The sequence below is a fragment of the Amphibalanus amphitrite genome, unplaced genomic scaffold (genome assembly GCF_019059575.1).
Source record: "Amphibalanus amphitrite isolate SeventyFive unplaced genomic scaffold, NRLGWU_Aamphi_draft 000012F_arrow, whole genome shotgun sequence".
Taxonomy (NCBI): Eukaryota; Metazoa; Arthropoda; class Thecostraca; order Balanomorpha; family Balanidae; genus Amphibalanus; species Amphibalanus amphitrite.
The window spans coordinates 220,404-234,165 of record NW_024881508.1 but is presented as its reverse complement, the minus strand read 5'-3'; the positions used below and the strand labels follow the sequence as shown (position 1 = coordinate 234,165).

At 50.7% G+C, this 13,762-nt stretch overlaps 2 protein-coding genes across 3 annotated transcripts in view; one reads left to right on the top strand and one right to left on the bottom strand.

Moving 5' to 3' along the window:
- The window catches only part of LOC122382722 (serine/arginine repetitive matrix protein 2-like), a 120,710-nt gene extending 119,824 nt beyond the window's left edge, over positions 1-886 (top strand). Inside the window, exon 25 of the mRNA XM_043368415.1 lies at positions 238-886. Coding sequence (XP_043224350.1) covers positions 238-376 — 139 coding nt within the window. The 3' untranslated portion in view covers positions 377-886. The remainder of the gene's footprint in view (positions 1-237) is intronic.
- A 308-nt stretch (positions 887-1,194) lies between these two features.
- The window catches only part of LOC122382700 (N-alpha-acetyltransferase 25, NatB auxiliary subunit-like), a 28,422-nt gene continuing 15,854 nt past the window's right edge, over positions 1,195-13,762 (bottom strand). For both annotated transcript variants that reach the window (XM_043368390.1, XM_043368381.1), the window contains exons 2-15: positions 11,295-11,436; positions 10,401-10,486; positions 9,930-10,068; positions 9,395-9,588; positions 8,891-9,034; positions 8,449-8,603; positions 7,659-8,059; positions 7,122-7,288; positions 6,557-6,717; positions 4,628-4,800; positions 3,923-4,089; positions 3,392-3,562; positions 2,340-2,987; positions 1,195-1,989 (exon numbers count right to left, since the gene is read on the bottom strand). In XM_043368390.1, coding sequence (XP_043224325.1) covers positions 1,708-1,989; positions 2,340-2,987; positions 3,392-3,562; positions 3,923-4,089; positions 4,628-4,800; positions 6,557-6,717; positions 7,122-7,288; positions 7,659-8,059; positions 8,449-8,603; positions 8,891-9,034; positions 9,395-9,588; positions 9,930-10,068; positions 10,401-10,486; positions 11,295-11,334 — 2,928 coding nt within the window. In that variant the 5' untranslated portion in view covers positions 11,335-11,436 and the 3' untranslated portion in view covers positions 1,195-1,707. The remainder of the gene's footprint in view (positions 1,990-2,339; positions 2,988-3,391; positions 3,563-3,922; positions 4,090-4,627; positions 4,801-6,556; positions 6,718-7,121; positions 7,289-7,658; positions 8,060-8,448; positions 8,604-8,890; positions 9,035-9,394; positions 9,589-9,929; positions 10,069-10,400; positions 10,487-11,294; positions 11,437-13,762) is intronic.

Below are 13,762 nucleotides of genomic sequence, written 5' to 3'. Positions count from 1 at the left end.
GGCTGTCTTGGCACGGGGTTCATAGAACGGAATACGGATATTCAGAAATTAGAACCATTCTTTGGATAGTTACATGCCAGTACCGAATCATTGCAATGAATGGCCGTGCGGCGAGCTAACATTTTCGAGGCTATCACCGAGGCATTTCTCTTAAAGTTTAGTTTTTTTTTCTGTCCTAAGGAAGAGGCTAATCCCGACACCCCCTAACTGCCACTGACGCTGTGTCTCCGTTCACAGTGAGAGGGCCGGCATCTACCCACTACTCGACACTGACGACATGGTGGCCATGCGCAAACCGGACTGGAAGTGCGTCTTCACCTACGTGCAGGCCATCTACCGGCGTCTCAAGGACGGCCCGGTGACACCCAGCGCCTGAGCCCTGCCTGTGACAGACTGTGCCTTTCGCTCGCGACTCGCGTGTGTGTGAGATTGAGTGAGTGAGAGAGCCGCCCGCGCCGCGCCGTCACTGCTCGCTGTGATACGCCCGGAGGTGCGGCCCGCGGCGGCGCTACGGACACTGGCGGCCGTCTAGAGCTAGTCACTAACCCGGTCGGCGCGGCCAGCCCAGCGCCGTCCTATCCCAATCATCTGGTGGCGGTCAGACAGCGCTAACAGCGCCGCGCCAGCGCGCAGTGCCTAGTGGACGCCGCCGGTGCGTCCCGTTTTTAGATATATTCATGATATATGCTATGGCAGAAGTGGCGTGTGCTCTGTGGTATTCGCGCAGTGTGAAATAACCCGGCCTTGTGTAGTGTGTCGTTTTGCAGCCCAGCTATTTTAAGAGTAACTTATTGTAACAAAAGTATTTTGTTGCATCTGGCGAGTATTTCAGTGTATGTTGTGACTACTATGTTTTTTAACAGATCAATAAATGCACAGAAGGCTGTTCGGCGTCTCTACCTTCCCATACCATACCCAACGTCTCCTGTACAATGTTCGTTAGTCCAATGTTCTTCGGCCGCAGAAGCCTTTTGACCCAGCTTTTCTGACGTAGTTTCTAGCTAATTTGTAGACTGCGGTTTCTCTTCACCGGGCGGCAAAATGTAGCGGTTTTGCATCTGCATTTGTTGTACCGATAAAATCTTTGGGAAGCTATAAAACAGTGTGCGTTTGCGTTGCACGCTAAGGCCATTTAATTACCTATATTCCAAGTCAGTAGGTACCCAATCACTAAATGTAAATACCGAGCATAAATTCAAATGAGTCAAAACGTGTATTCCTGACTCAATAACGAGCACTCCCCGCACTAAGAGAGAGCTACCCACTGCCCAGTTCGCGTCTACGCGATCCCAACGGCAGCTACTAATTTGTCCATCACTCCCGCAAGTTTCACGTGTATTCAATCGCTTCTACCTGACACTGCACTGCACCGGACCCAAGCATGCTACGACCCACTGGTCATCACCGCGCGACGAACACGGCCCGGTCTCCGTAGGAGCGGTATGTATTCAGTATTCCTGATAATAGCGTGTCACCGGACGGCACGAGCCGCGGTATGCGGCCGTGGGTCCGCCGGCGCGCCGCGGTATCCACTGGGTGAGACAACTCACCAGCGCGACACCGCACGTATTGTCACCGGCCGTTAGCAGCACGCAACGCCTAGAAAAGTTATTACGCTGAAAACGCACACAGTACTTTGCGGCCGGCCGGAGAGCGGTGCGCCCGTCCGACCGGCCCGGGGCGGGGGCGGGGGCGGACGTCTCTGTATCACAACAGACAGGCGGTCAGGTACTCCACCTTATACTGTAGCACCTTGGCGAGCTCGCGCTGCGAGGAGCGGTAACTGTTCTCCAGCTGACGGCGCACGGCGTCGGCGGCGTCCCGCAGAGTGCCCTCCTGTGCCGTCGCGCCCAGGGAGAGGTGTCCCAGTTGCTGGGCGGCGCTCTGTTCCGTCAGAGAGGCTCCCGTCTCCTCGACCAGGCGGCTGGTGGACTGGGCCAGCGCCACCAGGGCGTTCACCACCCGGTTATGGAGGCACTCAGACTCGGTCTGAAACGCGGACAGGACGGTTAGGCTATCAGCAGGCCTAAGAGGGAAGAACAAGGGGCGAACAACGGCAATCTGATTACAAGGGCACATGTTGGGAGCTCAGATTGACGGTACGAACCAATAAAATGAAAAGTTACGAAAATCACTCATACCACGTCGAGCCAACATTCACATGAGAACCGAGTAGTCAACATTTGTGCTTACCCAATACCGTTTCAGGCCTCAAACACTGGAACAGTTCAGCAACACATTGCAACTGGCAAACCTGTTAGAGCTAAACATACTTCTCACAAAGTTGAGCGACCCGTCGCTAGTCTACCGGAAAAAATCTCGCCCCGCTCCCTACTCACCACGGCCGGCGCGGCTCCTTTCTTCTTTTTGCCTCGTTTTCCGGTGGGTCGGGTGGGCGCCGTCCACGAGTGGAGCGCGCCCCACACGGCCGCCGCCACGCCCACCGTCTCCGTCAGCAGCGCCGCCTCCTCGAACAGCTCAGCCGGTCCGGCGTCGGCCGGCGGCCGCTCTGCCAGCCGCTCACACAGCGTCAGCAGCTCGTTGACGGCCTGGGTGGGCGTCTGACCGGCCACCAGGTCGGCGGCCGTCTCCAGGAGTCTGCTGAGCAGCGGCAGGTGCGGCCGGCGCAGCAGCCGCGGCAGGCGGGACGGCAGCGGTCCGCTCAGCTGCAGCGTGCCGTCCTCGAGCAGCGCCGGGTCGGCCGGCCGCGCCGCCTCGGCCAGCTGGGCGGCCAGCTGGCGCACCTGTTCCATGTCACCGTTCTGCGGCGGCGCCAGGCGCAGCACGGTCACCAGCGCGCGCAGCGTGAGCTGGCGCGCCCGCAGCAGGTGCAGGTCCTGGCTCCAGCTGAGCGCGGTGGCCGCGTCCCGCTGCCGCCGCTCGGTGTCAGAGAAGGCCGGCAGCACGGCCACGTCTCGGTTGTCGCGCAGCTGGTCCCACTGGACGGGGCTGAGGGCGGCCGCGCACAGCGAGCTGTACCGCAGCAGCTGACCGGTGCAGAGAACACAGTCAGCAGCAGGCGACGACAAGTATAAACCATCCAAACAACGTCCAGTTTTCAATAGCGGCAACTTACCTGGTACTCTTACCTGGTACTCTTACCTGGTACTCTTATTCTCTTACCTGGTACTCTTATTCTCTTACCTGGTACTCTTATTACATCGAATAAATAAAGGATGCGTGAGAGAATATTCTATAAAAAAAAAATAATCTATCCAAGAAAAGGCGAGCAATTGCGACATCGGAAGCTCATACGTTAGCACTTTTGTAGCGCATGTAGAAACATGTAGAAACATCCAAACGTTTCGGCACACGAAAGACGGCTATTGACCAAACCACGATAAGCTCCGGTACTCAGCTGCGATGGCCAGTTCTGCCCTCCGTTACCTACCTCCAGCGTCTGCGCGTGCTGAGATGCCACGGAGGTCAGGTCGAGCAGAATACAGTCAGTGAGCGTCAGCAGGTAGTTGGCCGAGTGCGCCAGCCGCCGTTTGAGCTCGATAAACTCGGGGATCTGCTGGAACGAGCCCACCTTGTAGGCCGCTATCAGACAGTCGGTGGTCTGGAACGAGCGCGGAGGAAACGAGAGTCAGTCACACACACACGGGGTGTAAACGTCGGTCAGTCGGCACAAGCACTACGTTGTTATTGCCACACTTAAACACGTGTGACAGCATAGGATGGCTGAAGTAATCGGCTAGGTGGTAAGGTAAGTGCTTGCTTTACAACCAAACGAACTGAGGTTATGTCGAGCTTTCAGATTCGTAATGGTGACATTATCCGGAAGGAAAAGTGAAGTTTATGAAAACTCATAAGAATGTTGAGAGAATATATCTCAGAAACGCATCAAGTGTCCCGAGATTCCCAATCCCCCTTCCATCTCCCCAACAATGCCCCGGCCAGCACCGTCACACAAACTAACATCCTTGACGTTGTTGAAGAACTTGAGGACGGTGTTGAAGACGAGCTGGGCGGCGGCCAGCTGTCCCTGTGCGGCCACGTGTCGACTGCTGACGTAACTGAGTGTGTCCAGCTGGATCGACTTCAGGTCCAGCGTGTTGTACACCGTGTAGGCGGCTCCGGCGGCGCCTGGGAAACGACCGACGCGACAGATGTTAATCATCTCTCGACTCTGAGCAAGACATGGCAACCTGCATAGCATCTCCCGAGCAGCCACAACCGTTAAGGACAAGTCGAGGTAGGAGGCCAGCAATTAGCTATGAGGAAGTGCAGAAAATAAGAATGACAACGAAGGATAAGCTGCCCAAACGACTGATTTTGAGTGAAATCTGTTTTCATGCCAATGATTTCCAGTTAACTTAATGAAAATGATTATATTACTTTTGAGACGCAACGTGCATTAAACCCATGGAATTGGGCATTGGCATTCAACATTCAACAGTGATACGCTACTTCCTGTTTGTGCATTCTTTAGTGTGCATCGGCTGCGCCACTCCACCCATTGAACTGAAACAGTCACGGTCACACGCAGCTCACCGCGTTCCTTCAAATCCAGCTCCGCGCCACTCCGTCCATCACCGTACCACTGACGTACTCCTTCCATCACCGCGCCTCTGACGTACTCAGTCAACACCGCCACACCGCGTCAATGACGTCACTGACGTACCGAGCAGGTGGTAGATGTGGATGGCCGCCAGCTTGAAGTAGAAGTTGGACGGCGAGCTGTCCATGCCGCACTGCAGCAGCGCCAGCGCGTCCAGGAGGTGGTTCGTCTGCCGCGTGGCCCGCCACTCGTCGTACAGGCAGTACACGGCCAGCGTCAGGTAGTGGTCGTTCGGCCTGGAGACGGAAAACGGTATAATGTCAGGTAGTGGTCGTTTGGCCTGGGGATGCGCAATGATAGTGTCAGGGTAGTGGTCGTTTGACCTGGGGATACACAATAATGCAGTGTCAGGTAGTGGTCGTTAGGCCTACTGTTAACGCCAGACCTCTTGAGACCCTAATTTTTCGCGATTATTTTTAAATGCATGGAAGAATTTCAACCAAGCTCAGGACATAGCCGTTTCAAGACCTGCCGAAACTTTTACAATTTAGATATTTTGTCGCCATTTCAATATTTCAGGCACTTCTCATTGACTCGTAATGTTAAATTTCGAGCAAGATTTTCACCCGGCGTGTAGAGGCTATCACCAGTTAGTCTGTGATACGTTATGACGTCACAGCTAAGCCCCGCCTCTTTGGTCTTGGCCTGCGGCGGTTTCGGGCCGGCGCGAGGTCACTCGCGCTGTGGCGGGGAGCGGGGACGGTCGATCGGTGCCGAAAGCCGGCGGAGTTGTGCGTAACGTCTTGTCTGACAGTGCCCAAAGAGCGACATGATGACTGAGGAGCCATAAATGCTCAATGCGCATTGCTTGTACAATGCTGATATGTTCGCTGATATTTGTTTTATTTTTATAAGCTGCAAATGACGGGCAGATGGCATATAACTGACATAAGGTTAGGAAATATTCACCCGTATTTAAAGCCTATGGCGTTGCAGATAATGCGCTAATGGGATGTCGGATGTCATCAAGTAGCTCCTGATTTGCACATCGCTATGCACCCATCGACCAGCGCAATAATTAGCTAATTACCTTCGCTTCACATCATAAGGCTCGCTCGTATTTCACCAAACAGATATCCTACATCGAAAATCGTATTTGTTAGGAATCCTTAACGTTTGTTCGAAGCATGTGTGAGTAGAAGATTGAGGATTGATGGTCCTCTTGGTCCCATATACCTACAAGAGTCAACAAGAGCCTAACATTTACTTGACCGTCTGCTGCAATTGATTCATAGCACGTGGAACGTCAGCGAAATTCATAGTCCTTTACAGATGGCAGGGGTGTCGTTTGTACAGAGGTCGCTGATTGGCACGGGTCAATGCTGCAGTCGTGGGCGGAGCCTAATGTCATATGACGTATGAAAGCCTCTATCCAGGATGGAAAAACAGTTAACATTACGAGTCAATGACAAGTGCCACAAATATTTAAGTGACAACAAAATGTATTTGAAGAAAAAGTTTCGGCAGGTCTTGAAACCGCTATTTCCTAAATATGGTGGAAATTATTCCACGCATTTAAAAATAATCGCGAAAAATTAGGGTCTCAAGGCGTCTGGCGTTAACAGTAGGAACCAACAAGAAGCAGTCGGCTACACGCTATAATACACAGCCAGCGTCAGGTAGAGGTCATTCGGCCTGGGGATACACGGTGACAAGGTAAGATCGACCATAGCACGGCAGCGCAGGAGTGTATATTAACAGACCAGGTCATACTAGATCTAGCAGAGCAGACACGTAGTTACCAGAAAAAATTACTCTATGATACCCAAGCTACGGCTGTGAGTTGGCCTTAGCACTTATCGACAAATCCTGCTCAAACCTTTCGGATTCTAGTCATTAAAATCATCTTTTCACATTTTACTTACGCTTCGCAATACAAAGTGCAAACACAGTTTTATTTACCACACCAGAGCCGAGACGCAGCCTATCCAGAGACACTTCCTCTCAGTCCTCCTCCCCAGCCGCCGTCCCGTCTCCGCCCAGCCCACCCACCTTAGTTCAGTGTCGAGCAGCCCCTCGCTGAAGTGCGCCGTGGCCAGGTGGAAGCGCCGCAGCTCAGCGGCCCTCTCCAGCCGGGTCTGACCGAGCCGGCCGCTGTCACTGTAGTGCTGGCACAGCTGCAGCCACGTCAGGTGACGCTGCATGGCCGCCGGCTGCCGGAGAACACGTGGGAACGAATTGGTGATCCGGCATACGGTAGACATTGTAGGACACAAACGCAGGCGAATGCAGATGACGAGAGATGGCTCGGTACCAAAACTCAGTACCCCAAAGTTACTAAAATAGGCATACAAGCCGTAAAAAGTATGTACATGCAGTGCAAGTGAAAACCATGCAGCCACCTTATCATTCGATGCATTTGGATTATTTCGATTTTTCATCGATATTGTTTTTTTCGATAAGTGTTGTCGTCAGGACTTTACTCATCAATAAAAGATACGCATTGAAATGAGCATAAATCTACGGTCGATGGACTCCTAATCATTGTCCCCCCCCCCCCCCCCGATGAGCGCTATGCACCTCCGCTCCCCGAACAGCCGGCATCGCATCCACTCACCGAGAACGGCACGCCCCGGTCGTTGAGCTCCACGGTATCGTGACTGAGCTCGAGCAGGGTGGACACCTGGTCCCCGCTGACGAGGGCTAGCACCGGCTCCACGTCCGAGAAACAGCACGGCCGGTCACCGTAGCAGCGGATGAACCGAACCACCTCCTCCAGGTCGTCTGAAACAGAGCGACGATAAATGTTGAAAGTAACAGCCACAACAGCGAAATATGTTAATACGGTCATGACGGCTAGTATTTAGTATCGTCTCATAATGCAAACTACAAAAAGTGCCGGCCTATAAGGATACAATCAGAGATCAGAAATCAAAGTCAGTGATCCATGACCTAGAAGACTACATAAATTTCTGTGACTTGTGACAAAGAAATGAAGTCCGCCCTTGTCCTATGCAATGTGGCTACTGGCCACGTTGCTTGGCGGCTGCAACCCAATCAAATCACAATCACTACAGTTGGTCGATGTACCTACACAATTACTTCTCAGCAAGCACCCCTAGCCGACGTCACCTCATACAATCAGCTAACTCACCAATAGGCAGCGGCTGCGGCAGTCGTCTCTGCCGCAGCGCCAGGGCCAACCGCAGCTGCGCCAGAAGCGGCGCACGCTCGCGGCCATCCACAGCCACCCTCAGCTGGAGCAGGAACCGTGCCGTGGCCGCCGGTCCCACAGCATCCGCGCCGTCCGCACCACCCTCCGCGGGCGCCGTGAGACCCTCAGCAGCCTTCTGTTCAGAGTTCTCGACCTGACCGTCCGCCGGTGGTTCGTCTGGTTTGTCGGTGTGGTTGGAGTTGACCGGTTCGTTGTTGGTAGATGTGTGGTTCTCGTTGGACACAGGGATGGCACCGTCACCGTTGTCCACCGGGGCTGGACACCCGATCTCGGCGAACATGGCCTCCAGGTGTGTCTCGTAGTAGCTCCACTGTGACGGGCTGACGGAGACCGAGATGGCAACATATCAGCACAGCATCGAGCGACATAGAAACATTTGACTTCGGTGAATCATTCAAGCTTATTCAGGTATGTTACCATTTAATAGCTATGCTTTGAAATAATGAATCAATGCGATTAAGTTATTGACGTCAATACCACCATTCATCACACACCAAAATGAGGAACTGTCTTAATCGTGCGTCTTTCAAACATGCCCGACAGCTTAGCTTATTAGCTGACAATTTCTGACGGGTACTAAAGCCGCTATCGTAACCCATCCGTGAGCTGGAGGAACCTGTCGGCTGTCACTACCCCGCCATATTCGTCAGCGGTTTAGAAGCCAGCGTCGACAGCCTGATGTATGACCCACTCTTAACTCAGTACTCACTCTTGTCTGATGAGCTCCTGAGTGAAGAGTGTCAACTCCTTCCACCGACCGAGTTTCTGCAGGTACATCGCACGCTTCTCCTTGATGAGGTTGGGTGCGCGCAGCAGGTTGGCCAGCTTGCCGTTCAACAGATTCAGAGCTCCCTCGTAGTTTTCCTGAGGTCGGCACAACATGGTTAGCAAGAAATCACAGCGCTCCGCGCGGCTTCTGTTACAAGCAATCACACGAACGACCCACACGCCCATCAACATGACAAGCTGTTATTGTATTCGTGTTGCCTTGGCTAAAGGCAGGTAGAAAGGCAGCAAGAGAACCAAAAGGTAACGTTTCAATTCAACCCGTAGCAATGCCAACATCTCATCTCAACAGCACATCTCAGTAATTGTAGTGGCGGCCCCCACAAACCGGAAGATTGCAAACTCCCTCAACTGTATTTACGCACCTGTTTCTCGAGGACAATGAGGTAGAGCTGTACCTCGGCCTCGACCTCCAGTTTGTTCTGGGATACCATTTTGAGCAGCAGCCGCTCGGCCAGCTGAAGTGCCACAGAGCGTGACATTAGCGAAGTCTCGTCGGCATCCATCCCCTGTGGCAGACAAGACGTGCATTATATCAGGGTCAGTTTGGGCCAGTTGGTCCATCCCATGTCACGAACCAGTTCATGCTAAACGGTACCTATCTGGGTAAACCACATGCCGTACAGATGTAATATGCGCTCATTGCAAGGCGTTCGAACCTACACTTCTACACCCACTGTAAAATCTACCACGCACCAAGCACCAGCATAACAACTGACAAAGGTGGAACCAACATTACGCCACGATGTTTATAAAGTGCTAGGTAACTATTAACTAAGCATAGCACACATTAAAACTGCAAGTTTACTGAAGGCAGCTGAACGAGTCGCGAATCCGTCAATCCGTCAATCCCCAAACCCGACACTCGCCTGCATTAGGACAGACATGACTGCCCAGAAGTAATAGGGGTTCTTGGGGTAGGCCTTGTAGAGTGCCATGGCAGTCTGCTGCTGCTTCTTGTAGTTGAGCACCCGCACGTAGGCCATGAAGAGGTGTGAGAGGAATTCCTCGTTGGTCGGCTCCTTCTTAACGACGGCCTCGTACAGCTCACAGATCTTCTCAGCTACGGACGGGTAAAACGACAGTCAGGATATCAGACGATTACAAACGGTCGGGTACTGGACATAGTCTCGCCAGGGTAGTTGGCGATAGATGAATAAACTCAAAGTAGGTAACCAGTAATCAACAATCAACAAGGCAGTAACCAATCAATGGATTAGCTCAAATCTACCGACAAAAATAACATTTCGGAGCATATGTAGTCGATCGGGAACGCAACATCAACATTATAATTCCACCCCTATCCGAATTATAACATGGGAACAAAATATCCTATATGAATCCGAGTTCCAGACAGCGTCCACATCACACATTAACGCAAGCACCAGCCCTGTAGCTACTGACGTTCATGGAGCTCCTTGTAGCAGATGGTGAGCGCCTGAAGACTGTTCTCGTCCGTGGGCAGCTCGGCGACCACGGCCTCGACGATCTTACGGCTCTCATCGTGCCGCTCCAGACGCAGCAGCGCCAGCGCACGCAGCACCTGGTGAGGAGAGAAGCAGCGGCGCATTTATGAGAGGGCTGAGTTATACAAAGGCACACAATATACTCGACACTAGTGTGACCATGGCACGCAACCTCGAATTTCACGACATAGCCGAAAAGGGAAGGCGACAAGATGGTCCTGCCAGACACACTAAATGCTGCAGAACAATAACGTATTTACTGATTACTGCTGCGAATCATTTTCCTTTGATGTCAGTAGAAATGTAAATCACATCATGATGTCCCTAGCAGCGTGCAATTAATAGCAGCATGGTTGGCGCTTGGCATGCAGAAAAAGGACTGGTAGATTAGACGGCAGAGCAGCTTTACCTTGGCGCAGGCGAAGTTCGGTTGCTTCTTTAGGAGCCTGTCCGCTTCCTGGAGCGCCTTTTTGCTGTTCCCGCAGTCCAACGAGTCTGGAAAGGCAGAAAACTTGGTGAGCATCGACTGTCAACACGGGTTGGGATAGGTTTCGTTGATCATCGCTTGCCGCAAGGAAAAAAATAGTCAACGTTCGTCGGATCAAGAGGAAAATATGGTCTGAAATGTCTAGATTTGATGCTTAAAGGGAGCCATACATGGCCTACCTTGGCCCGAAGATTGGTAGCAAACCAGTTCGTCTGGCATGGGCTTCCATGAACGAAACCCCTAAATGTCTACTTTGCATGCCACCACATGTGATACAGAATCCAATGTGCAGTAACTGGCCCAGACAAAGATACAACCAAACAGCCAGCAGCAATACAACACATAAAATGATACCACTTATTTTCAGCCACTCTCGTATGTCATCATTGTCATCATTCATTGGCTAGCTGAAAGCATTTGAATGTAGGGTGCACAAAGCATCGTTGAAATGAGTTTCACTGAATCAATACATAGCGCAGCATTCAGTTTGGTGATTATTGATGATTTACCGCTTCATGGGGAGTGGAAAGCCAGCACACACAAACCCCATTTCATTCGTGACCCTAAAACTAAAGGACTAGAGACTGTTGGTGGCAACAACATACCTCAAAAGTCAACACATTTGGAGCGCCACAGTTCGATCATCATACGACCAGCAGGTCGCTCACGGACCGTCAATATGCGGTCAGGGTGGGGCCAGGCCAGGGTCGAACCAGGCTGGGACAGATGGAGGCAGCCCAGGCCGGTCAGAGGTTCAAGTCGGGTCAGCTCGGGTGACACCAGGTCAGCACAGGTCGGGTTGGGTCGGACACTCACCATAGATGGGCCGCAGCCGTCGCTCACTGACGGAGCTCATTGTGAGGCCGGCGGCTGCGGCACGTCGTCCGGCCGCGGCCGCCAGGGACGCGCACCCACAGACGCTAGCCTAGCGGCTGGTCACACCAGCAGAGCGGAACAGCTGCAGACAGACGGGCCACGCGTGTGGGGGCTCACAGACGCGCACACAAACGCACGTGGGGTGTCTCAACTCTCAAGTGGCTTGAGCGGACTGGAAGGAAAACAAAAGGTGAAACTCTGCTTTGAATATTTGTCGGAGGATAGTTAGCAAACAGTGTGGGTATGAAAAAGCTTTAGAGTAAAAAGAGAAGAGGACATCATTATCCCTAGATATCATAGATGATCCATGAATATAGTTGCCAGGTATTTGTACTATCAGCACCAATTTTCCATAGCACACTGGGAGGCGAATTTCCAGGAATCAATCCTGAAACGGGTGTCATGACAATGTGTTGCAGTAGTATTTGCCATTCAGCTCATTTCTACTGCACTATCTGTTGACATCTATGGCAGATCAATGCATGCCACTCTGCACCTTTTGATCAGAACATATATACAAAAAAGGTGAACATCATACCATTGTGTGATGTATATAAGGTAAATGTTTCAAGCCTGCAACCTTAAAAAGTATATTTATAAAAACATTTTTCTTCAAGAAATTATTTTTCATGCCAAGCCTATTTGAATTCATGCCAAATGCTGGTAATTAAAAATTGCTATTCACTCTGGCAGATGTGCCAGAGCTTGTCTATGATGTTTCAGACCATTTCTATTGCAAATCCTGGCTGGTTACTATGATATGGCTACTCTTATTCTGCAAGGGTAGGACTGAAAAAGAAAAATTCAACACTACTGTCACCTAATAACATGTTAATTCTTAGACCTGGTGACTTAATAAAAACATAAAATATATGAAGAGCTGTACCATGACCACACTTATGAACTGTGGGATCACATCAAATAAAACTTCAAAGTGTCATTTTTACCTGATGAATCAAGAGACACTTCTAGTAACTAAATACTGAAGACATCATTGAGGGTAGGTGACAATTTATTTCAGCCAGAGCCTGATTGATCAATATTTGAAGTGAACACAAAGTGACTGAAGATGATCAGGCAGTGTTTCATTTTTCAGCCTTTTTGGTGTCAAATCACACCTAATGGGGAAAATATTTTCATCCCTAAAATATGAATGACCGACTTTACTTCATCTCTGAAAAGAGTTTCATGTATTCCCAAAAGCCAGTTCACTTGTCACTCGACAGTTGATGCACCCACATCCTTTTGTTCCACACCTTGTCAAGATCATGACATGAAATCCTGGTTTATCAGTTAGCATAAAAATTGGCATTACACCATTTTACAAAAATACTGCAGTTATTTACTTTCTTTTTTCTCATCCTAGGATTTTTTCTTCTTCATCGGCACACCCAACCAATATCCAATTTTAGAACACTGTCAGATCAGGCTACCTTGGCTGGACATGCAACATTTTCCTGCCAAGCCAAAGCCTTTCAAACTGGTGTGTACCTACTTCAACCTGTGTACCTACTTCAACCTGTGTACCTACTACTACCTACTTCACTTCTAGCAACGTAATATCACACTTCCCATATAACAATCTTTTGCTTAAGAAAGAGTGAGGATGCCATAGGAGAGTTGAGACTCAGATGTAGTGAGGAATTCAATGATACTGAGGGGTGTTCACGGGCACCGCACACTGCTGCGTGCGGTGTGTGCGGTGCGTCCAGCAGGCGTGGGGGTAGGGGATGGGTAGGCGGCTCTGACGTCACGGCTGCGTGCGGTGGACGATCCGCTGTGGCCAGTCCCGACCGGCCACAGCGGTCGCTGTGTGCGGTGACGGAAGGCTGACGTAAGGACGCAGTGGGCGGAGCTTGGAGGCTGTGTGCGGTCCGACCGCACACAGGGCCCGTGAACAGCCCTCAGCTAATATCAATAATCAATTTGGATACAACTCAGCAGTGTCCCAAAATTGTGTTTTGGCTTGGGTGTCAGAGGGAAAATTCCTCTCCCAAAAGGGGGATAAGAGTGGAAAATTCCCCAATCAGGTAAGGCCCAAAAAGAGTGGAAAAGAGATCAATGGCACACATTTCTATATAATGAGGTAAAATGTAATATGTATTAAAATGACCAATGCAAATGCTTATTATGAGTAAGGCTGGGAGTGGAAAATTGCTCTTAGATATTAGAGATGAGAGTGTAAAATGATTTTTATTTGGATGTCGTTTCCCACCCAAATCGAAATATTTTGGGACAAGAGAGCAATAAAGGCAGAGTTGATTGATAAACTGAGCTTGAGCAAATATCCACCATCCAGCATTAACTGTAGATAGCACCTTAACTGTAACAAATCAAGTTCCAATGCATAAAAATATTAAATAATGGTTAAACAACATTTATTCAACATACCACAACTGAAAAAGTTT